We start from the raw sequence: 27,839 nt of genomic DNA, 5'->3' as shown, positions 1-27,839 counted from the left end.
ATGAGCTGAGTGAAATGGTGACACTCACCACGGAAAGAAGGGATGGGTCTAGTCAGCTGACCATCAGCACACTCGCCGTAAAACACATCCCACACTGATGTTGTCAGTTTGAAAGTCTCTGACGATGAAGAATGCTATTCCCACACTGGAAATCTCTGTCAAACATTTACCAGAGGAACTGAGACAGCAGCTGCAATAAGTGAGGTTTTATTCAGATGGAACAATGACAAGTTTAAATCCCCACCTGATCTGCTGCTCAAAGTCACCTCCATCTCCCCGGTCAGTTTCCCAAGTTTCAGGAAACTCATGTTGCTCCAGAAATATTTGGATTGACTGTGAGAGACGTCAATCAGAGAGTCCACCCACTCTGCCCATTGTCTCCTCTTCCTCTTCCAGAGCTGGTTCACTTCCTATAGGGACTGAAAACCAAGTGAGGAGATGGTGAGTGAAGGAGCAGCTTTTATACAAATTGTATCCCATAATATCCACACCAATCTTCAGGCAGTCTGACTATCCTGTGGGCAATCAGGGGTGGAAATGTCCCGTATGCTGTGTGAGAAGATCCAGCTGAGAGAGCTGTTTACTCGGTGCTTTGTGCTGAACTGTTTGACTGGAGCTGTGTGTTGGATATTGAGTGTGTTTATTGGAAGCATTTCCTTCTGATTTCCAGGCTGAGTTTTGTTGATGGATCATTCCTGAATATGAGAACCCACTGACACCCAAGTTAGAACCCAACAGATTTATTTAAAGTCACAAGCTTTCACGTGACATGACATAACCTGGTGTCATGTGACTTCCGACTTTGTTCATCCCAGTCCAACACTGGCGCCTCCACATCACGAAAATGAGAAGGTGAGGTGTATTAACTGGAGGTGCAGTGTCTGAGGATTCTTACTGATTTCCCATTGTTGAGTTGTGTGTGTAAATATTATCCTTTGGACTATGGATGGTGAAATAATTCTGGAAGAAGAGGAGGAGAGAATGGGCAGAGTGGGTGCACTCTCTGATTGACGTCTCTCACAGTCAATCCAAATATTTCTAGTTCAGGCCATGAACAGAGATGCCTTTAGGAAGAAATTAGATAAGCACATGTGGCAGAAAGGAATTGTAAGGTCTGCTTATCGGGTGAGTTACAGAGGGGTGAGAGTTGGTCCTGTGAAGCATAAACATCAGCACAGGACAAGAGGCTTGTTCTTCACTGTAAATCTGTTTTGTGTAACTTTCCATGGTTGGATTTGAATTCCGAGCCTGTTGATTGTGCAGACAGCACCACAGCAATTCAGGATCTATCCCTGGAATCACATTTATTGAAATATATTTTATATTAAGCACACAGTATAAGTGTAAAACATCTCTCCTGCAGAACGACATGATCTCATTTTACATTCTGCCTGACTGTCTTTCCCATTGCCCTCACGATGTTTGGGAAGATGGGAGTCTGGATGGAGGAAAGAAAGTAGCCACATTGTGTGCTCCTGGTCATTATCGAGTATCCCTGCTAGAAACAGAGGGTGTGTGACAGTCACATGAGGAAAAAGTAAGAATTTGGATATGATCCCCTCCCATGTAGGTAGACTTGTGGAACAGTCTCTTACTGAAGAGTCAGCCCGTTCAACAAAGGAGGAGAGGGAGTTGGAGGAAATCATGTTTCCTTTCTGTATTTTACAGAAGGAATGCACCGTACTACACCAGAGAATACAGAGAGGACTTTGACCATCACCGAAGGAACAACTGCACAACCGTGGGAAGACATCCAATTCCTTCACAGCATTGCTCAACACAGAGAAGGTTGGGCAGTGAAACCACCATCTGGAAATTGGTCAGGTCAGGGGAGCTTTGACATCCCATCAGATCTGAAACTGGTCAGTGATGTGGAGCCTTCCATCAAAACCAACTTTTCTGAAGGTTCAGCTGTGGGTGATCGGTCAGGGTGAGGCTGGGAAGAAGTGTGAGTGGCTGCAAGTGTGGTGAGAGCTTCAACCATTCATTGACCTCATGAACCCCTGACTCATTTGTATAAATGAAAGGCTGTTCAAGTATGAGGTGTATGAGGAGGGCTTCACAGGCTCATAAGATCTCCTGATGGTAGGGTGCATCACTAAAGAGATACATGGAAGTGAAACCATTCACACATGATGTGTGGAACCGAAACTACACTCAGCTGAGAGCCATGAGAGACAAAATTATTGATAGAGGCCACAAATCTTTCAGCTGCAAGCTGTGTGACAAATCATTCTCACAGTCATCATCCCTTCACGTGCACCAACGCATTCACACAGGGGAGAAACCATTTACCTGTGAGGTGTGTGACAAATCATTCTCGGATTCATCAACCCTCCGGAAACACCAACGCATTCACACAGGAGAGAAGCCATTCTCGTGTGAGGTTTGTGACAAATCGTTCTCTGATTCATCGAACTTCCGTGCACACCAACGTATTCATACTGGGGAGAAACCGTTCATGTGTGAAGTGTGCAACAAATCATTCTTGAAGGTAACAAACCTCCGTGCACACCAACGCATTCACACAGGGGAGAAACCATTCACATGTGAGGTATGCAACAAATCATTTTCAAAATTAACAAACCTCCGCAGACACCAACACATTCACACGGGGGAGAAGCTGTTCTCCTGCGAAGTCTGTGAGAAAGCCTTTACACAGTTATCGAACCTCCTAGACCATCAGACAGTGCACACAGGAGAGAAACCCTTCAAATGTGAAATTTGTGATAAAGCTTTTGCTACATCTACAAGGCTGCTGAGACACCAGAGGATCCACACGGGGGAGAAACCATTCAAATGTTACACTTGTGAGATGTCTTTTATCCAAACCTCTGATCTCCTGAGACACCAACGGATTCACACAGGGTAGAAAAGCATTCACATGCAAGGTGTGCAACAAATTGTTCTCACAGTCACCACTGCTCTGTTTAACCAACGCATTCCCAAAGAGGATAAGTCATTCAAGTGTTTGATACTGGTGAAACAGCAATACATTCACAGTGGAGAATTTGGTAAAAAAGCTTTCTCAATTGTTAATCCTCTGCATACACTGCCGTGAAGGAGAGAAACCGCTTATGTAGGATATCCACAAAGTTAACCAACATCTGCAGACATAACATATTGACACGTGCAATGTGCATGTAAAGCCTTTACTAAGTCATTGAACCTCCTAGTTCACCAGGAAATCCACAAGGAGGGAAACCTTCAAATGTAAAATTTGTCCTAAATCCTTCGCAGCATCCATGAGGTTCCTGATACACCAGATGTTTCAACACAGAAAATATCCTCCAGATGTAGGGATGGTGAGATGGCTTTCATCCAATCTTCAATCACATTAAGCTGCACAGGAGAGAATTCTTCAAGCTTATAATGAAAGATTTATAAAGTCATTGGAACTTGAGAAGCCAGTCACATGCAATGTGTGTGACACATAAATCTCTGAGTCACCCAATCTCTTTGTACACTCATACGTTAACAGAGAAGTAACTTTTCCTGTGGAAGATGTGTCACAAATCATTCTAGTAGTGATAGAAACACATATAGGCCAAAGTATTCAAACATGCGAACCAATTCATGTACAAGTTGTATGACAAATCATCCTCTCAGTTCTCAAATATCTCCTCTATCAGAGGATCTGCAGAGTAGATTAGCCCTTCAGGGACAAGGTGTGTGACAAAACTTTTTTACAGTTAGCATGCCTCCTCAACCATTGATATATTCACACAGGGGAGGAAGGTGATTGGTGAGAATTCCATCATAATATCTTCACACAGTTGAACCTCCTGGAACTATGAATCCACATGTGTGACAAACCCTTCCTGTGTGACGTGTGTCAGAATTGATTCACCTCCTCCTTCCTCACCAGACACAGACTTGAAGCTGAGTCACCTGCTTCCATTACACTGAGAGTTGTCTGTGTTGTTACCCTCCAGTACTCACACAGGGGGAACTGTCATTCCAAAGCACTGTCTGTCTCACCTGTGTCCGTCTCAAGCCTCTCCCACCTTCAGGCCAATTGTTTCAAGGAGGTCAATTTAACATTGTTCAGACCTCCAAACATCACCAAAAGAAGACATCAGTATGTGTAGAAGCTCCTGTACAAATTCACATCCTTTCAGTACACTCTGACCAAGAAGACAATCAGATACTCAGTGGTTAGAAAGGCTTCAGCTTCTGATTGACCAGCATAAGGACCCGGGGGGAGAAGCCATTTCCTGGGGTAGTAATGGAGGTACTTCAATTAGCCTCAGTGTCTCTGGTCTGTGGAGCAGGAGAATCAGACAGGAATCCCATTCCTCATCAGTGAGCCCAGCTGGGAAGTCTAGGGGGAGAGTAGGATGTATCTCGGCTGTGACAGTCTCCATTGTCTCACAACATTCACTGTCTAGCTGTCCACGTGCTGATCGGATACTCGACCAGAGCACTAGAGGCTAATGAATATCCACAGTCTGTAATCCAGGAGAATTGGAGGGAATATAGGAGGACAACAACTTGCATGTATATAAAACATCCCAAAGTGTTTAATATTGACATCATCAGACATAAAATTAACACCGAGACAAAGAGATATTGGGAATGGATTACCAAAAATATGGCCAAAGAGGCAAAAGCAGGAATTGCTGGAAAAGCTCAGCAGGTCTGGCAGCATCTGTGGAGACAAATCAGTGTTAATGTTTCGGGTTAAGGGACACTTCATGAACACATATGGCCAAAGTGGTTGGATTTAAGGGAACTTATGAGCATGGAGCATGGAATGGCTTGGCTGTTAATGGTATAAGGAACGACTGGGATAGAGGGATGTACCATAGGCCAGAATTGCAGGAGCATTGAGATTTTGGTGGGTGATGGGTCTAGAGGTGACAAAGGTGGAGAGACGTAAGGCTATGCACTTGGCACTGGAATTTTAAATTGTAGGCACTGGGTGACTGGGAACCAGCGTAGCACAGGACCAACAGATGTCATAGGATGTAGAACACAGTGTTTCAGTCGTGGTAATGGAGGTTGGAACATGGGTGGAGCTGGGCAGGAGAGCTTTGGAATGGCCTACTCTAGTCTAGAAGCAACATCAACATGGGTGAGGATTCCAATAGCAGATGGTCTAATATGGGTGTGATAGCTGTTTGGTAATGGGCAGTATTATACAGGGAGACAGATACAGCCATAGTGATCTACAGCACAGAAAAGGGTCCTTCAGTCCATCATAACTGTGCTGGTCAAAAATAATCATGTAATATTTTAATCCCATTTTCCAGGAGTTGGCCCATAGCCCTGTATGCCTTAGCATTGCAAGGATACATCTAAATGCTTCTTAAAAGTTCTAAGGTTTTCACCTTTAACTTCTTTATATCTTTACAGATGTAACATCTTTACAGGCAGTGAGTTCCAGATTCCCAACACCATCTGGGTGATAAAACCTTCCCTCCCATCTCCTCAAAATCTCCTGCTGTTTCCCTTAAATCTGTGCTCCTGGATATTCATCCTTCCACCAAGGGGAAACTTTCTCCCTGGCTACCCTGTGTGTTCCCCTCATTATTTTAGATTTCATTTCCTAACTAATTTTTCTTTTCTCCAAGGAAACAATCTCAGTCTGTCCAATCTGTCTTCATCACTGAAACTCTCCAGTCCGGGGAACATCCTGATAAATCTCCTCTCCAGTCACCCACCCCAGTGCAATCACATGCCTCCTATAATGTGGATTTCAGATCTCTACGTAATGCTCTAGCTGTGGCCCAAACAATGTTTTATACAGTTCCAGCATAACCTCACTGTTTTTAAATTCTACGTCTGCACACTACATGCAGACTAAAGTCCCTCTGATCCTCCGTATTTCCCAGGGTCCGACCATTCACCATGTATTCCTTCGCCTGCATTTGGTACAACAAACAAGGAAAGGGCTTATATAATGAATGTTGGGCCTTGAGTAGTGGTACAGAACAGAGGGATCGAGGGGTTCAGGCACAACATTCTTTGAAGTCTGCATCACATATATACAGGGTGGTTAAAAAGGCATTTGGCACGCTTGCCTTCATTGTTCAGTCCTTTCTGTATAGGAGTTGGGAAGTCATATTGTGGTTGTACAGGACATTGGTGAGGCCTCTTCTGGAATACTGTGTCCAGTTTTGGTTGCCTGTTATAGGAAAGATACTATCAAGCTGGAGAGGGTTCAGAAGAGATTTATCAGGATGTTACTGGATATGGAAGGCTTGAGTTATAAAGAAAGGCTGGATAGGCTGGGACATTTTTCATTGGGGTGTAGGAGGTTGAAAGGTGACCTTATAAAGTAATGAGGGATATAGCATTAATGGTAGTTGTGTTTTCCCTAGGATGGGGAATTTCAAGATAAGGAGGCACATTGTTAAGGTGAGAGGAGAAAGATTTAAAAAGACACGAGGGGCAAATGGTTTTACACAGAGGGTGGTTCAAGAGGGTGGAATGAACTTTCAAAGGAAGTGGTGAATGTGGGTACAGTTATAATATTTAAAAGACATTTGGATAACTACACAAATAGGAAACGTTGAGGGATACAGACCAGGAGCAGGAAGGTGGGGCTAGTTTAGTTTGGTATTATGGTCAGCATAGACAGGTCAGACCGAAGGGTCTGTTTCCTTGCTGTAGGATGCTATAAGTGTATCAACTCAGATTTATCTGGAGTGAATTCTATTTGCCATTGATCAGCCCATCTGACTGGCCCGTCTATATCCACCTGTAATCTAAGGTTATTAGTATCTCTACTTACTACCCCATCAATTTTCATATCATCCATGAATTTACTGATCAACTCTATTACTGTATATTCCAATCCAAATCATTTACATAAACCATAAGCAGCAAACATCCCAACACTGATCTCTGCAGAACCCACTGGATATAGGCTTCCAGTCACAACAATCCCTCAAATATTACCCTCTGCAACTCAGCCAAATCTGGATCCTAGTAGCTAAATTTCCTTGGATCCCATGGGCTCTGCCCTTTGCTATTAGTCTCCCATGCTGGAGCTTATCAAAGGCCTTGCTGAAGTTTAAGTAGACTACATCAAATGCATTGCTCTTGTCTACATACCTGGTCACCTTTTCAAAACAATTGACCTCCCCTCAACAAAACCATTCTGTCTGTTCTTGATTAATCCCTGCCTCTCCAAATGTCGAATAATTCTGTTCCTCAGAAGGAGGTAATCTTTGTGATGGAGATGGTATAGGTTGGGGAAATCAGTGTTTGAAGAGGATAAGACTGACCAATTATTGTTGGAGATGACAGTGGAGAAAGCAATCGAGGGGAATTTAAGGAATCTAAGACTGGAATAATCCCTTGAGCCTGCGACACCATTCAGATAGATTACAACCGATCCATATTTTAACCCTGTCTGCCTGCCTTGATTCTGCTCTGCTTAATCCCCTTGCCCAACATTAAACGGAGAAATCTCAGTTTTGAAACTTTCAATTGACCTCCAATTTCAACAGATTTTTGTGGGGAGAGAGTTCCAAATTGAGTCCCCTTTTTGTGAAGAAGTGTTTGGTGAATAGCCTTACTATAATTTTAATGCTCTGCCCCTTGTTCTAGCCTCTCCAACCACAGGAATCATTTCTCTCAAACTGCTGAATTAAGTAGTACCTTGTTAGAACCTAAACTTGTTAAAAAAGTGATGCATAGTTGAAGGTTTTCATCTTGGTCTCATCAAGACTGAGAGACAAGAACCCAAAATCTCAAAGGGAACACCAATTTATATGGCATGAGATGAGGGGTTTGCGGCCTGAATCTATTTTCATAGAACTTGAGTACTAAGAAACTTATGCAGTTGTAATGACTGAATAAAGGCTGTTGCCATGAGATCCTCAGGAGGACATGTCCTTGCTGATATCTTCATTGGTTGCGATGACATGTGTTTCTTTGATGGAATGACTGTGAATCTCCTATCTCTATTCTTCTGATATATACATGATATATTTGCGATTGTTGAATCTGTAGTTGTATCATAGAATTTTCTTTTCCGGCTTAGTAAGCTCCATCTTGTGCTCAAATTTACCATTGAATTGGAGGAATCAAACAAGCACACTTTCCTTAAATTGTTTGTTGAGAATTCTGCCAGTGTGCCCCCAAACACTACCAGCTGCAAGCCTATGTTCACTGGCTCCTAGAGTTCCTTAGTTGACAAGATCAGTTTTATTGGCAATCTTGTGACTAGAGCTCAAGCCAACTTTTTGCCCTCCAAACCTTGATGCTGTGATTGGGTTTATCAGTACTATCCAACACAATGATCATTTGGTGCAGAGACAAGCTTGTGAAACTCTTTTGTTTTAGTCATTAACGGGATGCGGGCGTCGCTGGCTAGGCTAGCATTTATTGCCCATCCCTAATTGCCCAGAGGGCAGTTAAGAGTCAACCACATTGCTGTGGGTGTGGAGTCACATGTAGGCCAGACCAGATAAAGATGGCAGTTTCCTTCCCTGAAGGATATTGTTGAATCAGATGGGTTTTTCCAACAATCAACAATGGTCATCATAAGACTCTTAATTCAGATTTTTGTTGTATTCAAATTCCACCATCTGCCAAGACAGGATTTGGAACCTGGGTCCCCAGAACATGACCTAGATCTCTGGATTAACAGTCCAGTGATAATACCACTAGGCCGTCACCTTGGTGGTCCAGAGGTTACAATGTGGCACTCTCACTGCTGTGACTCAAGTTCAATTCCCAGTCATAGAATTGTGAAAGGGTCTGAGGCTGCAATATCTGACCTCAAAACTGTCCACTAGAAAGGGAGGTTTTCCCAAAATGTTGAGCAACATATGAAACAGTGTCTCGAGATACTACTTTGCAATAAATGCATAAGTGATTTACCACCAACAACACGTGGCTGTCGAGTATTGTGGTCCATATGTTTCAGTGCCAGTGTGATGCCAGATATGTAGGTCATATATTTCAGTGATTAGTGGATTATGCCGAACAACATGTCCCTTCCACATGTTGGCAGTGTGCTCACAGTCTCTTGTAAAGACCACATCTTTTTATTTTTTTCTATTTTGATTTTTGGATGAAATAGGAAAGGGTCTGTTTTAAACCAAGGACTGTGGAAGGAGTGGTTGCACTTTTAAAACTAATTACTGGAATTCATTGTGAGTTGTGTTCACACTGTTGCTTTGTTCAAGCAGTGGGGAAGGTATCAAAGATGCCAGAGCACCGTGTGTGTATTTTCAGAGTGAGCTTCCCACAAGGACTGATTGGTTCGTGTAGTCTGGATCCGTTGTGGAGGTCAGAAGTCATCAGCATGACAACAACTCTCTGGTGTTTTCTCGGCAAGTGAACAGCTTCTGTGTAGACATTGTAGAGGCAGAAGGCCACAAAGAGACGAGATCTCTCTCTCTCCTCCCTCCCTGCAGCAAAGTCACCAAAACTTAGATATAGCTAATTGTTTTCACCCACCAAAAGCTGTAAGCTGTTGCTTCTAAGCAGTGGCTGAAAGACTGTAGACTGTATAATTTATGGTCAACTGCCCTGTGTCTTTGGTAAAGAACTGAAAGGATATGGAAAAGTGGGACTGGATAAAAAGAGCTTGGGAAAAGCACAAGGGACATCTCATTGAACACTATGGACTTGTGCTATTAAAGAATGTTTTCCTTAATTTTTTGCTTTCATACATAACATCCATGTTTGCTTGCTTGTCTATGTGTGTTGGCATGTGCGTGCAGGGATTTAAGAAGGGGTCAGATGTAACATGTTGATAATTTCTAATTTGTTTCCCTATGGTTAGAATTGATTTATTTGTAATCATCAGCAGGTTAAGTATAGGTACATGGTCAGTGCTTTGTGACCGATGGGTAAATTAGTGATTTGATTAAACCTGTAATTTCTCTGTGAGCCTTGGAGCAGTGGGGCTAAGTTTCATAAGTGGGCTGTGACACTGTGCCTACAAAACACTGATCACAATGTCCAGAACCACATGTGACTCTTATCATTAAACAGCATTTTTAACAAATCATCCAGAGCTGAATTAGACTAAAAGCCAATCAGTTAGGCTCACAATGCATTTCAATTTTGTCGTGGTGTGGAGGTGCCGGTGTTGGACTGGGGTGCACAAAGTTAAAAATCACACAACACCAGGTTATAGCTCGACAGATATAATTCCAAATGAACCTGTTGGACTATAACCTGGTGTTGTGTGATTTTTAACTTTCAATTTTGAGTCGTAGAAGTTACATATATTCACATAGGACCATGTTCTGTGCAGGTTAAAGGAGTCTGTTCATGCATCTTTTTGCTGGAGAAAAAGTTATGGATACTTTCAATCCCTGTGCATTTGCCATGGCAACACCCTGACCAGCCAACACTGCTGACTCATAGCACTGTGGCTGTCTCTATACCCAAAAGTAGAGAGTTCAATAAGACAGATCACCACCACGTTCCCAAGGAAATTTAGGGATGTCGACTTGGGGTTAATCAAGTTGCTAAGGTTCACAGCAGTCACAGTCCAATGAACCAGTACCCTTTTCTCATGCTGAATAAATTTGTGTTCCTTATCATAGCTTGGTTGCTTGTTTTCCATTTCTGATGAGAGCAAGATGAAAGATGTGACTTTTAAACAACTTGTTAAATCATCTTAGACTCTTCAATTAGATTGCCTGTTATTATTCACATTCAAGAGAATATAAGGTCAGTCTGTGTGATCCGTCCTCATAATTTAAGGCACAAGGATTTTAAAGCAACTTCTGCCTGTAATATTCTGAGAGAGTTTCCCTGACGTATGTGTGTGTTGTAAAGTGAGCCAGCTCTCAGGTATGGGTAAAATTGGAACTATTTTATTGGTGATGTGAATTATAGACAGATTCCTTTAGGTAATTCAAATTTGACTAACACTGTAGGGAATATTTATACTTTCCTTTTTGGGAGAACCACAATCCCGAGTATGGTGAGGGAGGTGGTGGGTGGGTGGGGTGAGTCTCCACACTCTCAGTCCATTATACCTCGATGTAATAATGGTGTGATATGTTCACCTTACACTCCTCTGAGATTCATTTTTTGGGAGTCATTTGAGTCAGTTTTGAATCTTATGTTATCTTGATTGACTCAAAGTTTGATGTCAGCTGAATATTGTGTTTTGTTTTCTGATGCTTTATCAATCCTCTGTATAGATTTATTACTGTAAATAAATTCACTTTTTGGCTTAACCCAAAATTCCTGATTTGTCAGCATGGTGTGTTCCTATTCACTGAAACACTTAGGATCCTAATGTAAAGTGCCCGATATACAATATACTGGTCAATGTCACTGTGGACTGAAAAAATTTCTCCATCAATGGGTTTATAATTTACAGTTCACAGGGAGCAGAACATTTCCCTAGGGAAAAAAGGAAAAAGCTTTGGTCCTTTTTCTTTCACTCAGGGGATGTGGTTGGGCCAGCAGTTATTATCCTTGAGAAGGTGGTGCTGAGCTGTCATCTTGAACCACGGCAGTACATGCACTGTAGGTAGACCAACAATGCCGTCAGGCTGGGAATTCCAGGATTTTGACTCAGCAACAGTGAAGGATTGGCAACATATTTCCAGTCAGGATTGTCTGTGTCTGCTCATGTGTCTGCTGCTTTTGTTCTTCTCAATGTCAGGGTTGGTTAACTCAGTTGGCTGGATAACAGGTTTATAATGCTGAATGACGCCAAGCAATATGGATCCCATTCCCATACTAGCTGAGGTTACCATTAAAGTCCAACTTTCTCAACCTTGCCTGTCTCCTGAGGTGTGGTGGCTCTCAGTTAAATCACCACCAGTCTAATATGAGGGAGCAACCTTATGATCCTCTGGGATAAAGGCAACTTTACCTTACTCTTCTGGGTTTGGAAGATGCTCTCAAAGGAGTCTTGGTGAATTTCTGCAGTGCATCCCGTCGATGGTACACATTTCCCGTCGATGGTCCCAAATTCAGCCTATCTGAAAGCATCTTCTTTCCAATTAAGTCCTTTGTGAAATTATCATTGTAATGTAGCAAAGTTTGTGGACAGCCATCTCTTAGAAATAACGGTGTGACAATGACTACACAATCTCTTTTTGTGAAGTTTATTGGGAGATCCATTTTTGGGCAGGGCATCAGTGATGACTAGGTGAAAGTGAGGACTGCAGATGCTGGAGATCAGAGTCAAGATTAGAGTGGTACTGGAAAGACACAGCAGGTCAGGCAGCATCCGAGGAGCAGGAAAATCGACGTTTTGGGCAAAAGCCCTTCATCAGGAATTCTAATCTTGACATCAGTGATTACTTCTTTGCTGTTTATCACATAGTGCCCTGGGATCTTTTACTTTCCATAAAAGACAGTTTTGGTTCAACTCATCTTAAAGTTGACAGCAGTACTCCCTTAGTTCTCCACTGGATTAGGTCAAAAATCACACAACGCCAGGTTATAGTCCAATGGTTTTATTTGAAAATACTAGCTTTTGGAGCGCTGCTCTTCATCAAGCGTTAATGAGAGAGGAAGATCTTAGACACAGAATTTATAAGGAAAAGATTAAAGGGTCATACAACTCATGCAAATGAAGTGAAAACACATAAAATGACTGTTAAATCTTTAATCAGTTAGAATGGAGTTCCAGATTTTGATTAATATGCAAATCCCAGAGTTTCTTTCAAGTCACTGCCCTGAGATAACCTACGGTGTTGTTAATATAAAGGAGGTGGCATCTCTGGTCAGGCAATGTATTTTAGGTGTGAGGCCTTATTTGGACTCTGTCTGTGTCTTTTATTTCCAAAATAGGAGTTTATAAAATGCCATATTGACTGATTATCTACAGGCACAGTGGCTCAGTAGATAACACTGCTGCCTCACAATGGCAGGGGCCCGGGTTTGACTCCAGCCTCAGGTGACTGTCTGTTTGGAGTTTGCACATTCTCCCTGTGTCTGTGTGGGTTTCCTCCGCAATCCAAAGATTTGCAGGTCAGATGAATTGACCATGCTAACGTTCAGGGATGCGTAGGTTAGATGCATTAGTCAGAGATAAATGTAGAGTAATAGGTTATGGCAATGGGTCTGATTGGGTTACTCTTCGGAAGGTTGGTGTAGATTTGTTGGGCCAAATAGCCTGTTTCCACATTGTAGGGATTCTACTCTGTTCTAAATTGTGTGTTTTTGAACAAAATAAAATATAACTGCAAACACAAATGCACTCCATCGATTTATACATGTGTGAGAGAGGGGAGATAGAGAGTGTGTGTGTTTAAGAGGGGAAGAGAGTGAGAGAATGAGTGTGTGTGTTTGAGAGTGTGAGGAAGTCTGTGAGAAAGTGCGTGTGTGAGTGTGCGCGCGCGCGTGCGCTTATGCGCCTGAGTGTATAGCGTGTCGGGGTCACTTATAGTGCAACATGAACCCAAGGTCCTGATTGAGGCTGTCCTCATGGGTACTGAACTTGGCTATCAGCCTCTACTCAGTGACTTTGTTGTTGTGTACCCTGAAGTCTGCCTTGGAGGATGCTTACCCGAAGATCCGAGGCCGAATGTCCACTGAATTGTCAGCTTAGAGCACAAATCCCGAAGTGAGGCTTGAACCCACATCTTTCTGACTCAGAGTCAAGAGTATAGGCTAAGCCACAGCTGACAATATCTTGGAATATTTCTGTTGTATTCAGTTTCCAAAGAGCTGAGTCCCAAGACAGTGTAAAAAATGTTGTCCCCCTTTAAAGTAGCAGCCTGAACGTTTGATTTGACTGAAAGTGGTAACTGTTTAGAGCTGCAGGTGTCAGGGTTGTCTTTGTGTCTGGGTTCCTGAAATGGTAAAATCCCTGGTATCAAGAGAAAGAAGACTGATGGACAAAAGTGGGTTGACTCGAGGGGTGAGAAACAACCAACAGATTAGATCACCACACCTCAGGAAAGATATATTAGCCTTGGCGGGATCACACCATAAATTCACCCCAATGTTCCTGGGACTAAACAAGTTAAATTATGAAAACAGTTTGCACAGATTGAACTCCCATACCCTTGACTGTAGAAATTTAAGGGGTAATCTAATTGAAGTGTTTAAGATGATTATAAAATTGATAGCATAGTTAAAGAGAAATTATTCCTCTGGTGAGAGAGTCCAGAACAAGTTCTCTTCCAAACCACTCAGTATTCAGATTTGGAAATATATTGCTGTTCCTTCAGTGTCGCTGTGTGAAAATCCTGAACTTCCTCCCCAGTTATGTTGTGGGTCTACCTACAGTGAATGGACAGCAGCAGTTCAAGAAGGCACTCTCAAGGGCAAATAGAAATAGGCAACAAATGCTGACCTAGCCAGTAACACACACATCTCTTGAATGAATGAACAACATATATAGGAGATGGAATATTTAGCTGGCCAGGAGTGTGTTGATTTGAGTTCATTTCAAGGAGAGGCCAAGTCCCTTGTATGGAGAATTGAAGGTATCGTGGGTGGTCAACAAATCTGTGGCAGTGTCTACAAATGTAGATAATTTCCTGGCCAGTTTAGTTTTGGCACAGAGCAGACCAAGATAAATGAGTTTCCCATCAAGATTTAATACCAGCACCAGATCATTGATGAGATGAATAGTCATTGTCAAATAAAGTGGGGCTATCACACAGTTTTGCTTGACACCATTTTGAAGGTTTCTGCTTCTGATCTCCCACCCAAGGCAGATTACAATAATATTGTCATGAAGGAATTGCAAGATTGGGATGGAGTTTCTTGACTATTCACATTAATAGCACACATCCACAAAGCCCCGCAGTTTACAGAGTTAAATACCTTGGGTCACATCGATGAATGTAATGAAGAAATCCTGGTGTTGGTAGTTCCTCTAGAATGTCCAAATCCCAGTCAATGTTCTAAGTGATGTTTTGAATCACTCAATCCATGTGGGTGAATGATGGTGTTGGACAGAACATCAACTTGTTCAATCAATGATGAACACCATGCAGCACCAAGACATCACAAAGCCCATTGTCCAAGAGGAAAAGATCAGCATTGCAGCCCAAAAACAATCCAAACAAAGACAAAAATTCCAGAAACAGCTCACAACAAATCTGTAAAATCTTCAGACATCAGACTCAATTCCCAGAACAATGGGATCAATATAAATTCAATTGTAGTATACTGCTGAATGCAGATAATTGAAGTTGAGCATCGCCACCACCTGGATTGGCTCAGTGAATACAATCTTTAAATATATGGTCTCTTGGACAAAAACTATCAGTTTTCATACTGGGCACAACAATCCAAGGTCACAGCTCAAAAAGGCAGCATTTCAACAAGTTAAGTCTGCTGCCCATTGGCACATTCAGAAAATCAAAGGATATGTGGTGGGAAGAGAGAATGTGAGAGTTCCAACAATGTGCTGAACATTAGCATGTGAAAAGTTTTTAGGTGCATTTATAGACCAAGGTTAAATGATAAATATCGTTCTTTCACAGGATCATGATTAACCTCTTTGCATTGATTGTCTTGGCCAGAGTGAGAGTCACTTGTACCTGACGCTGCACTAAAAGGATGTTCAGTTTACACAGGAGCTTCTATACATATTGATGTCTTCTTTTAGTGATATTTGGTGATCAGGTCAAAGGTTACACATTCTTGAAATGTTTGGACTGATGGTGGCAGAGGTTTGAGATAGACCTTGCTGAGACAGACAGTGCTTTGGAATGACAGTTCCTCTTGTGTGAAGACCAGAGGATAAATGACACAGACAGCTCTCAGTGCGACAGAACCAGGTGACCTCACTCCAAGATTGTGTGAAGACATCGTTATATGGTGGAAGAGGAGGCAGAGTGAAGCGATCTTGACACACATCACTTAAGAAATTTGTTTTCCTTGTGAGTTTGTTCATGTTCCAGGAGCTAGCTATCTGATGCGCTGCTAAAACTTGTACTTTTAAATAAACCTGTTGGACTATAACCTGGTTTTGTGTGATTTTTAACTTGCTCCACCCCAATCTAACACTGGCATGTCCACATCATACCTTCTCTGTATTCTCTGGTGTAGTACAGTTCAACCCCTCTGTAAAACAAGAAAAGGAAACATTTCTTCCAACTCTGTTACCTCCTTTGCTGAAAGAGCTGACTCCTCAGTTAGAGACTGCTACACAGTGAGTGTTATTCTTCTATGTGGAGGATCAGACATTAGCCCTACCAGCACCTCACGAGAAGGCAGGTTTGATGGCCCATTTCTGGGATCACTATTTCTACTTGAAAACACTAACATTTTGTCAACTTTGATGGCAGAACGTTGCTCTAATTTGTTGGTTGTGGGCAGTTTAGCTCCGCTTATTGCCTGTTATTGTAGATGTTTATCCTTCACATATCCCTGTGTCACAAGGAGAGAGAGAGAGAGGGGAAGATAGAGAATGATCGGAAGGGGGTCAAGGAAGAGTGATAGAGGCAAAGAAAAGGAAAGATAGATCAGAAGAAAGATGGGTAGCAGGAGACCATTTGATATATATAGCCTCAATAAAATCATGGTTGATGTGACTGTGGCCTTCCCTTCAGGAGGGATAGACAGTTGATAGAGCAAAGGTGCATTCAGTGTGATGGGTTGCAGTGTGTCTATTTTGATGCGAGAAGTATCAGGAATAAGGGTGATGAACTTACAGCATGGATCAGTACTTGGAACTATGATGTTGTGGCCATTACGGAGACTTGGATATTACAGGGGCAGGAATGGTTGTTAGATGTTGCAAGGTTTAGATGTTTCAAAAGGAATGGGGGTGGTGAAGTGACATTGCTAATCAGATGTAGTATCACAGCTACAGAAAGGGAGGTCATTGAAGAGGGTTTGTCTACTGAGTCAGTATGGGTGGAAGTCAGAACCAGGAAAAGAGCAGTCACTTTATTGGGAATTTTCTGCAGACTCCGCAAGAGCAACAGAGACACGGAGGAGCAGATTGGGAGGCAGAGTTTGGAAAGGTGCAGAAGTAACAGGGTTGTTGTCATGGGTGATTTCAACTTCCCTAATATTGATTCTAATCTCCTTAGTTCAAATAGTTTGGATGGAGCAGTATTTGTTAAGTGTGTCCAGGAAGGATTCCTGACTCAATATGTGGATAGGTCAGCTAGAGGGGAGACCATATTGGATTTGGTGCTTGGCAACGAACCAGTCCTGGTGTCAGATCTCTCGGTGGGAGAGCATTTTGGTGATAGTGGTTTCAACTCTGTGTCCTTTACTGTAGCCATGGAGAGGGAGAGGAGCAGAGGGTATGGCAAAGAATTTAATTGGGGGAGGGGGAATTACAATGCTATTAGGCAGGAACTGTGGAGCTTAAATTGGGAACAGATATTCTCAGGGAAATTCACAATAGAAATGCGGAGGTTGTTTAGGAAACCCTTGCTGATAGTGCTGGACAGGTTTGTCTCACTGAGGCAAGGAAGGGATGATAGAGTGAAAGAACCTTTGGTGACAAGGGATGTGGAACATCTAGTCAAGAGGAAGAAGGAAGGTTGTTTCAGGTTGAGGAGGAAAGGATCACACAGGATTCTAGAGAGTTACAAGGTAGCCAGGAAGGAACTGAAACATGGACTTAGGAGAGATAGAAGTGGTCATGAAGAAAGCTTTAGCAGGAAGGATTAAGGAAAACCCTTAAATTTCCACTTATGTTAGGAACAAGAGGATGGCCAGAGTGAGGGTACGGTCGATCAGGGATAGTGGAGGGAACTTGTGCCTGGAGTCAGAGGAGGTAGAGGAAGTCCTTAATGAATACTTTGCTTCAGTATTCACCACTGAGAGAGACCTTGTTGTTTGTGAGGACAGCGTCAAACAGGCTGATATGCTAAAACAGGTTGATGTTAAGAAGAAGAATTTGCTGAAAATTTTTAAAAACATAAGGATAGACAAGTCCCCTGGGCCAAATGGGATATACCTAACATTAGTATGGGAAGTGAGGGAAAAAAATTGCTGCACCTTTGGCGATAATCTTTGCATCTCACTGGCCACTGGACTACTGTTAGATGAATGGAGGGTGGAAAATGTTATTCCCTTGTTCAAGAAGGGGAATAGGGATAATCCTGGGAATTGGCGAAAGTGAGGACTGCAGATGCTAGAGATCAGGGACAAGATTAGAGTGGTGCTGGAAAGGCACAGCAGGTCAGGCAGCATCTGAGGAGCAGAAAAATAGATGTTTCAGGCAAAAGCCCTTCATCAGGAATGAAGGGCTTTTGCCCAAAACGTCGGTTTTCCTGCTCCTCGGATGCTGCCTGACGTGCTGTGCTTTTCCAGCACCACTCTAATCTTGACTCTTAATCCTGAGAATTACAGACCAGTCAGTCTTACGTTTGTGGTGGGCAAATTATTGGGAGCATTCATATTATAGGGGCAGGAATGGTTGTTGGATGTTGCAGGGTTTGAGAGACAGGGTTTATGATTACTTGGAAAACCATAGTTGATTATTCTACATGGCTTTTTGAGGGGCAGGTCATGCCTCACAAGCCTTACTGAATTCTTTGAGTATTTGACAAAATACATTGATAAAGGTAGAGCAGTGGATGTGATGTACATAGATTTTAGCAAGGTGTTTGATAAGGTTCCCCATGATAGGGCCGTTCAGATATTAAGGAGGCATGGGATACAGGGAAATTTGGCTGTCTGGATACAGAACTGGCTGGCCCATAGAAGACAGAGGGTAGTATTAGATGGACAGTATATAGCCTGGAGCTTGGTGACCAGTAGTGTTCCACAGGGATCTGTTCTGGGACCTCTGCTGTTTGTGATTTTTATAAATGACTTGAATGAGGAAGTGGAAGGATGGGTTAGTAAGTTTGTTGATGACACGAAGGTCGGTGGAGTGGTGGATGGGATAGAGGGCTGTTGTAGTTTGCAACAGGACAGTGACAGGATACAGAACTGGGCTGATAAGTGGCAGATGGAGTTCAAACTAGAAAAGTGTCAACTGATTCATTTTGGAAAGTCGAATTTGAATCAGAATACAAGGTTAAAGATAGGATTCTTGGCAGTGTGGAGGAACAGAAGGATCTTGGGGTCTATGTCTATAGATCTCTCAAAGTTGTTAAGAAGACATATGGTACCACAGTGGGGTTAAGTCATGCAATTATGCTGCAGTTCTATAGAGACTTGATTATACCACACTTGGAATATTGTGTTCAGTTCTGGTCGCCTCATTATGGGAGGGATGTGGAAGCTTTAGAGAGGGTGCTGAGGGGATACTGCCTGGACTGGAGGGCATGTTCTTATGAAGAAAAGTTGAGGGAGCTAAAGCTTTTCTCATTGGAGCGAAAAGGCGACTTGATAGAGGTGTACAAGATGGTGAGAGGCATAGATGGAGTGTCTAGTCACCTTTTCCCAGTGCAGAAATGGCTATCACAGGGAGGCATAATTTTAAGGTGATTGGAGGAAGGTTTAGGGGACATTGTCAGAGGTCGGTTCTTTACACAAAGAGTGGTGGGTATATGGAATGCTCTGCCAGCGGTGGTAGTAGAGTCAGGTACATTAGGAACATTAAAATGACTTTTGCTTAGGCACATGGATGATAGTAAAATGAAGGGTATGCAGGTTATTTTGATCTCAGAGGAAGATAAAAGATTGGCACAACATTCAGGGCCGAGGAGCCTGAATTGTGCTGTACTGTTCTATGTTCATCTTCGGCCTGCCCCACATAATCATGGACTCCCTTGCAGATCAAATCTGTGTCTAACTCAGCCTTAAATAAATTCAATGACTGTGCCACCACTGATTTCTGGGGAAGAGAATTTCAAAGACCAGGAACCCGCTGAGAGAAGAAATTCCTCTTCATCTCAATTTTAAAACTTGACCTTTCTTCTAGGTTCCCCCCTTCTCCCAGACTGGTGAAACATAGACATTTGGATACAAAACTGGCTCAAAGGTAGGAGACAGAGGGTGGTGGTAGAGGGTTGCTTTTCAGACTGGAGGCCTGTGACCAGTGGTGTGCCACGGGGATCAGTGCTGGGTCCCATGCTTTTCATCATTTATATAAATTATTTGGACATTGGTAGTATAGTTTGTAAGTTTGCAGATGACACCAAAATTGATAGTGTAGTGGACAGCGAAGAAGGTTACTTCAGAATACAAGTGATCTTGATCAGATAGGCCAACGGGCTGTGGAGTGGGAGATGGAGTTTAATTGAGATAAATGTGAGATGCTGCATTTTGGAAAGTCAAATCAGGGCAGGATTTATACACTGAAAAATGTGTTGCTGGAAAAGCGCAGCAGGTCAGGCAGCATCCAAGGAGCAGGAGAATCGACATTTTGGGCATAAACCCTTCTTCAGGAAACGTCCTGACATGCTGCGTTTTTCCAGCAACACATTTTTCAGCTCTGATCTCCAGCATCTGCAGTCCTCACTTTCTCCTAGAATTTATACACTTAATGCCTGGGGAATGTTGCTGAACAAAGAGACCTTGGAGTGCACGTTCATAGTTCCTTGAAAGTGGAGCCGCCGGTAGATAGGATAGTGAAGAAGGCGTTTGGTATGCTTTCCTTTATTGGCCAGAGCACTGAGTAGAGGAGTTGGGAGGTCATGTTGAGGCTGTACAGGACATTGGTTAGGCGACTTTTGGAATATTGTGTGCAATTCTGGTCTCCTTCCTATAGTAAGGATGTTGTGAAACTTGAAAGGGTTCAGAGTAGATTTACAAGTATGTTGCCAGGGTTGGAGGGTTTGAGCTATAGGGAGAGGTTGAACAGGCTGGGGCTGTTTTCCCTGGAGCGTCTGAGGCTGAGGGTTACCTTATAGAGGTTTATAAAATCATGAGGGGAATGGATAGGGTAAATAGACAATGTCTTTTCCTTGGGTCGGGGAGTCCAAAACTTGAGGACATAGAGTTTAAGGTGAGAGGGGAAAGATTTAAAAGGGACCTAAGGGGCAACGTTTTCAATCAGGGTGGAACATGTTTGCACTGAGCTGCCAGAGAAAGTGATGGAGGCTGGTACAATTGCAACATTTAAAAGGCAATTGGATGGGTATATGAATAGGAAGGGTTTAGAGGGATATGGGCCAAGTGTTGGCAGGTGGGACTAGATTAATTTGGGATATCTGGTCGGCATGGACGTGTTGGACCAAAGGATCTCGTTTCCATGCTGTACATCTCTATGACTCCATGCCTATGACAGGCAGGCTAGATGATGTCAAACACATGCCAGGATACAGATTCCACACTGACGTTGCCAGTTTGAAACTCTCAGAGGATGAAGAATATTATATCTCTCTCAAAGATTTGCCAGGGGAACTGAGACATTAGCTGCGATAAATGAGGTTTTATTCAGATGGGACAGTGACAAGTTTAAATCTCATTCTGATCTGGTGCTCAAAGTCACCTCAATTTCCCCGGTCACATGCTGCTCCAGAAATATTTGGATTGACTGTGAGAGACGTCAATCAGAGAGCCCACCCACTCTGCCCATTGTCTCCTCTTCCTCTTCCAGAGCTGGTTCACTTCCTATAGGGACTGAAAACCAAGTGAGGAGATGGTGAGTGAAGGAGCAGCTTTGATACAAATTGTATCCCATAATATCCACACCAATCTTCAGGCAGTCTGACTATCCTGTGGGTAATCAGGGGTGGAGATGTCCATTATACTGTGTGAGAAGATCCAGCTGAGAGCTGTTTACAGTGTGCTTTGTGCTGAACTGTTTGACTGGAGCTGTGTGTTAGATATTGAGTGTGTTTATTGGAAGCATTTCCCTCTGATTTCCAGGCTGAGTTTTTGTTGATGGCTTATTCCTGAATATGAATCATAGAATAAGGAGAGAGGCCATTCGGCCCATCGATTCAGTACTGACCCTCCGAAGAGCAATCCACCAGACCCAGCATTCCTGTAAACCCACATGAACCCTGGCTAATCCTCCTAACCTACACGTCCCTAGAAACTTAGGCAATTTAGTATGGGCAATCCACCTTATCTGTATATCTGTGAGCCGGTGAAATGAATAGTGTTTGAGGGTTCTTACTGATTTCCTGTTGAGGTCTGTGTATGTGTTGGAAGCTGGGTATTTTCCTGTGGACTGTCAATTGTTAATTCAATGCTAACCCTGGGGCAAGATCCTGAACTCCCTTTCTGGGCCTAAGAATGCCTCCAGCCCAGGACCACCTGGAGAAGTGTAATTAAGGATTGACAGCAAATTAGTTTTAACTATATTCTGTTAATTTTGATTCGGAAAAGACTTGAGGAGTCAGCCCTTTTTGCAATGAAGAGAGAGTTGGACGAAATCATGTTTCTTTTTCATGTTTTACAGAAGGATTGAACTGTACTGCAACAGAGAATATTGAGAGGATAGACACTGCAGATAGATGCTGACCATCACCCAGGGAACAACTGTGGGAAGACATCCAGTCCCTTCACAATATTGCTCAACACAGAGAAGTTGGGTAGTGAAACCATCATCTGGAGATCAGTCAGGTCAGGGGAGTTTTGACATATCATCAGATCTGAAACTGGTCAGTGGTGTGGAGCCTTCTATCAGAACCAACCTTTCTGAAGGTTCGGCTGTGGGTGATCGATCAGGGTGAGGCTGGGAAGAAGTGTGAGTGGCTCCAAGTATGATGAGAGCTTCAATCATTCATCGAGCCTCATGAACCGCTGACTCGTTCTTGCAGGTGATTTTTGAGTGTGAGGAGAGTTCCGAGCCTGGTAATATCTCTTTACACATAAGGTGCATCTGTTGTTTGACTATTAACATAGAAAAGACTGTTAACTACATGGAAGAGAAACATTTCAAGTGTGACATGTGTGACCGAGCTTTTGCAAGGTCCTCGATGCTTGTGAATCACCGACGCAGTCACACTGGGGAGAAGCCATTCAAATGCGAGGAGTGTAACAAGGGCTATGCACGATTATCGGGTCTGGTGATTCATCGGCGAGTTCATACTGGGAAAAAACCATTCACCTGTGTGGTGTGTGAGAAATCATTCTTACAGTCCTCAACTCTCCTCATGCACCAACGCATTCACACAGGAGAGAAACCATTCACATGCAAGATTTGCAATAAATCATTCTCACAGTCCTCAACACTTGTTGTACACCAACGCATTCACACAGGGGAGAAGCCATTCACATGCGAGGTGTGTGACAAATCATTCTCATCATCATCAGAACTCCGTGTACACCAACGCATTCACACAGGAGAGAAACCATTCAGTTGTGAGTTGTGTAATAAATCATTCTTTAGGTCATCAGAACTCCGTGTCCATCAACGCATTCACACTGGGGAGAAACCATTCACCTGCGAAGTATGTGACAAATCATTCTCATCATCATCGCATCTTCGTGTCCATCAACGTATTCACACAGGCGAGAAACCATTCACCTGTAAAGTGTGTGACAAATCATTCTCATCATCATCAAACCTTCATGTGCACCAACGTATCCACACAGGGGAGAAACCATTCAAGTGTGAGATGTGTGACAAATCATTCTCTCAGTCAGGAGACCTCTGCACACATCATCTCATTCACACAGGGGAGAAACTGTTTAAATGTGAGATGTGTGAGAAATCATTCTCCAATTCATCGAGACTCCTTCGCCATCAGATGATTCACACGGGAGAAAAGCCTTTCAGATGTGAGATGTGTGGCAAATTATTTTCACAGTTAGGAGACCTCCACAGTCACCAACGCATTCACACAGGGGAGAAACCATACACGTGCGATGCGTGCATGAAATCATTCTCGCATTCATCAACCCTCCGCAGACACCAACGTATTCACTCAGTGGATAAACCATTTGCTTGTGAGGTTTGTGATAAATCATTCTCAAAGTCATTAAGACTTCTGCTTCATCAGAGGACCCACAAAGGGAAGAAACTATTTCCATGTGAAGTGTGTCATAAATTATTCGCAAATTCATCGAATCTCCGCAGACACAAAAGCATCCACACAGGAGAGAAACCATTCACATGTGAGATGTGTGACAAATCGTTCTCAAAGTCATGGAACCTCCTGCTCCATCAGAGGATCCACACAGGGGAGTAACCTTTCAACTGTGAGGTTTAACATTTTGTGCTGATTTCACTGATTTCACCTGGAACACTATCGGATTGACACAGGAGAGAAATTCTTCAGGTGTGATGTTTGTGACTATTTTTGCTTAGTCAGCATATCTCCTCGTCCATCAATGCTTTCACTGGGGAGACACCCTATCAGAGTCAGTTCACACAGTTGTTGGATCTCTTGGAACATCAGCAAACACATACCAGAGCAACCGTGCCTGTGCCAGGATTGTTTCATATCCTTCTCTTCTCACTACAGACTAACATCTGCAACCGGCTTTGTAGCTGGGTCACCTGCACTGAGCACCGTCTGTGTTATTTACCATCCAGTGCTCAGACAGGAGAGCTGACATTCCAAAGCACTGTCTGTCTCAGCAGGGTCTGTCTCAAACCTCTCCCACCATCAGGCCAATCATTTCAAGAAGGTCAATCTCACCTTTTGACCAGATTACCAAACATCAGCAAAAGAAGACACAAGCAGAGGGTCAGTTCAGCTATAATGTTTGTAATGAGCTCACTGTGCAGGATGTTCAGTGGGATTGTGACACAGAACAAGAAGCAGCTTTCACTCCCATCAAACAACTAGTGATGACATCACCAGTGCTGAGGGATTATGATGTAACAATGGAATCACCCTGCAGTGTGATGTCAGGACTTGGAGTAACCCCCAGGCAGTGAGGACAACCTGTTGTGTTTGTATCCAGAGCACTAGCACAAATTGAACAACACTACACAGATTGAGAAAGTGAGCCTGCCTACTGATTTTGCTTGTGAGCTTTTCAACCAATAGTTGTTTGGAAGAGGGAAAGTGTCGGTGGAATCTGACCACATGCCAATTCAAAGCATCTTTCGAAAACCATTACTGAGTTCTCCAAAGCATTTGCAGAGTATGTTACTGTTATGACCAGGATGCACCTATCTCTCTTTTTAGTCCCACTACTCCACAGGCACAATATAAAGGTAACTGTTTTACCCTGTTCCCAATATGGCCAATCTTATGCTGAGTCAATATTAGACTTAGAATAAAAAGGTACACCAACCTATTTGCTTTAATCAGGACAACGTTATTGACTTATTATGAAAGAACTTATTCATTGAAGATGTAGAAGTGGTTAACACACAGTTTGCAATGTGAAAATATAAATATTACCCCCCCCCCACTAACACACACACATACACTTACATACCAGGTAAAGAAGAAAATAATGATTCTTTTGTAGAAATTTATATTGGAGAAAAGCACTCTTGGTGAATACAGGTTATTTCTTGAAGGAAAAAGAAACAAGGTGTGGAATGTGCAGCTAGCTATCAACCTGGTGTTCTGGCATCGAGAGACAGGTCATTATCTCTGGATCTTGGCAGATGCACCTTGCCTAAGAAACACAGTATCGGTACGTTTGTAATACCAAACTGCACCAAAACAGTTTGGCATTTCAGTTTTTAAATTTTTCCACAAAAGCAAAAGGGTTGTGAATTATATATACTGGTGATTCCCTGTAGCAAATGTGGACGTATCTTCAAAATGTAATCTTAAGGTTTCTTTGTCCCTGTGGATGATCTATTTTAGTGTCAATGAACTTTTCAGAAAAGTATCCATTGACTTCTCTACGTCTGGCTCATCTTCTTGTAACAGGACTGCATCTAGTCCCAAGTCACAGCATCAATTACTACCTTCAAGGGTTTAACGAAATTACGGGCCGCAACAATGGTCCATTTATTAAAATGACTTTCAGCTCCTTGAAAGCTGTTTGATAATCATCTAAACAAAAACAGAAATTTCTGGAAAAGCTCAGCAGGTCTGGCAGCAACTGTGGAGAGAAATCAGAGTTAAAGTTTCAGGTTGAGTGACCCTTCCTCAGAACTTGTTGTTTCTGATTTAGAGCATCTGCAATTCTTTCAGTTTTGACAAATCTCCTGACCTCGTTACTCAAATTTTCTTTCGTAAATCTGTCAGTGGAGCATAAACTTAAGATTGAAACCACATATCCCTGAAAATCTTCCTAATTTCAGCTTTAGTTTTAGGGTCAGGGAACTCAACCAAAGTCTGTACTTTTGCTGTTCTCGGCAGCAGTTGTCCTTGCCCTATTGTAGGTTCTAAATGCTTTACCTGCACATTTGCAGACTTTGGCATCAAACCAGTTGATTGTAAATTTCTAAAAGAACTTTTGATTGTTCCAAGTGGTTCTTCCATTATTCCCCACATATCAGTACATACACTGTGAGGAACACTGGCTATCACTTGGTGCATGAGTCTCTGGAGAGTGGCTCGGTTATCCTTTAACCTGAATCGCATCACTCAGCACTGGAAAAGACTGTCCAATGTGACAAAGTTGGAAATCTCTTTTAGTTATGGTATCCCTTTAACAAATCTATTTTAGTAAGAAATCTAGTACTGTAGTCTCTAATGATACAGCTTTCTGACCAAGGAATTGAGTAGGCGTCTGGCTTTGTTACTGCATTAACCATCCTGTAGTATGCAAAATCTAGATTGAGCCATCAATCTTAAGCACTAACATGACTGGGGAATTCCAGCTAGGTTCACTTCAGTGGTTTTCCAATATGGATTGGATTTCTCCTTTCATGTGGGCCTTGCTTTACTCAACCTAAATGATAAGGATGTTATTTTATTCTGATGAGTCTCCAAATTTGAAATGTTAGCTCAGATTTCTCCCCATAGATGCTGTCAGACCTGCAGAGTTTCACCAGCAATTCCTGTTTTTGTTTCACATCTTCAGCATTTGCAGTTCTTTATTTCGGGTCACTTTGTTGGTCTGCATATGAATATGAGGGCATGATGTCTATCCTCTCTAACAGAGTTCAGTATTAACTAACTAACTAAATAGTAACTTCAACATATTGATGTGGCACACCCTATTCTTCTGGTGATCTAGGATGTCAGTTCAAAAAAATGCTTTAGCAATCCTTTTGACTACCACAGAGGGATCACTGAACAACACTTTCATTGGATAATGCTTGATATCTGTTGGGGAAGCTCCTATATTTAATCATTAAGGAGGCTGTCGCCGAACACTTGGATAATTGTAAAGAGTCAGCATGGTCTTGTGGAAGAGAAATCATGTTTAACCAACTTATTGATGTTTTCTGGAGGAGTAATGTACTGTGGACAAGGGGAAGTCTGTTGAAGTACTATACTTGGATTTCCAGATGGCAATTGATAAGATGCTACAGGAAGTTGGGACAATTCTGGATGTCTCGATGTCTAATGTTTTGCTTAAATGTAAGTTTTATATTAAAGTAAACTTTATAAAGTTTATAATTGTATGGACTTTAGATTTTCATCACACTAGGCAATGTATTAGACTAATAATGTGACCACTTCATTCTTTTACATAATTGTCTCAGTTTGTTGAGGCTGGCGCTTTGTGGTATGCTCTATTAGCTTCAGTTTTTAAATAGTTTTGAAGTTACAAACAACTTTTTATATTGTGTCTTTTGCGTTTTTTTAAAAGACTACTATAAACTCTTTCCAAGCATTCAAACACAGCAGAAACCAACTTGAATGAACAGATGGCTGTAAGAGAAACTGAATGGTTAGTCATAAGTGACCGACTTAGTGGAAGCTTTGTCAACTAGGTGAGAATTGAGACATGAGCTCAGTCATTGAATTCTGACTGCAAATGGTTGCCTTTTATTAAACCGAAACACATAGAACATTTCAATCAATCCTCTAAACAAATAGTCATAAAGTAACAATTAACAGACCAGAGTGAAGAGGTAACATTAGTGAATGTCCATCGTCCTTAACAGCCAATTAGAGATTGATCATGCATCTCATAAACCAATTAGCAATAAACCCTACCTAGCTGAGGTCATTCCAAATAATGATATAATTCATCATGTTGCAGAATGTGACTTAGAAAGCGTTAAGAGTTTTGGTGATGAAAGTACACGTCAA

The 27,839-nt window shown here is 42.4% G+C and overlaps 1 protein-coding gene across 1 annotated transcript; it reads left to right on the top strand.

Annotated features, from left to right (window-relative positions):
- Positions 1-281: 281 nt before the first annotated feature.
- Positions 282-27,204, top strand: LOC140455595 (uncharacterized). The gene is made up of 2 exons (XM_072550508.1): positions 282-2,868; positions 22,511-27,204. Exons 1-2 carry the CDS (start codon positions 2,111-2,113, stop codon positions 23,904-23,906), a joined length of 2,154 nt encoding a protein of 717 aa, XP_072406609.1. The 5' UTR covers positions 282-2,110; the 3' UTR covers positions 23,907-27,204.
- Positions 27,205-27,839: the final 635 nt, after the last annotated feature.

Source organism: Chiloscyllium punctatum, chromosome 30 (genome assembly GCF_047496795.1).
Source record: "Chiloscyllium punctatum isolate Juve2018m chromosome 30, sChiPun1.3, whole genome shotgun sequence".
Lineage (NCBI taxonomy): Eukaryota > Metazoa > Chordata > Chondrichthyes > Orectolobiformes > Hemiscylliidae > Chiloscyllium > Chiloscyllium punctatum.
The sequence above is the reverse complement of the archived record's forward strand: the minus strand, read 5'-3'. Positions and strand labels throughout refer to the sequence as shown.

What these genes read in the sequence shown, in the direction of transcription:
- LOC140455595 (XM_072550508.1), top strand. Translation starts at nt 2,111, where the DNA reads ATGGAAGTGAAACCATTCACACATGATGTGTGGAACCGAAACTACACT. An exon ending in CACCAACGGATTCACACAGG is followed by an intron (nt 2,869 to 22,510) that starts GTAGAAAAGCAT and finishes TCGAGCCTCATG; the next exon opens with AACCGCTGACTCGTTCTTGC.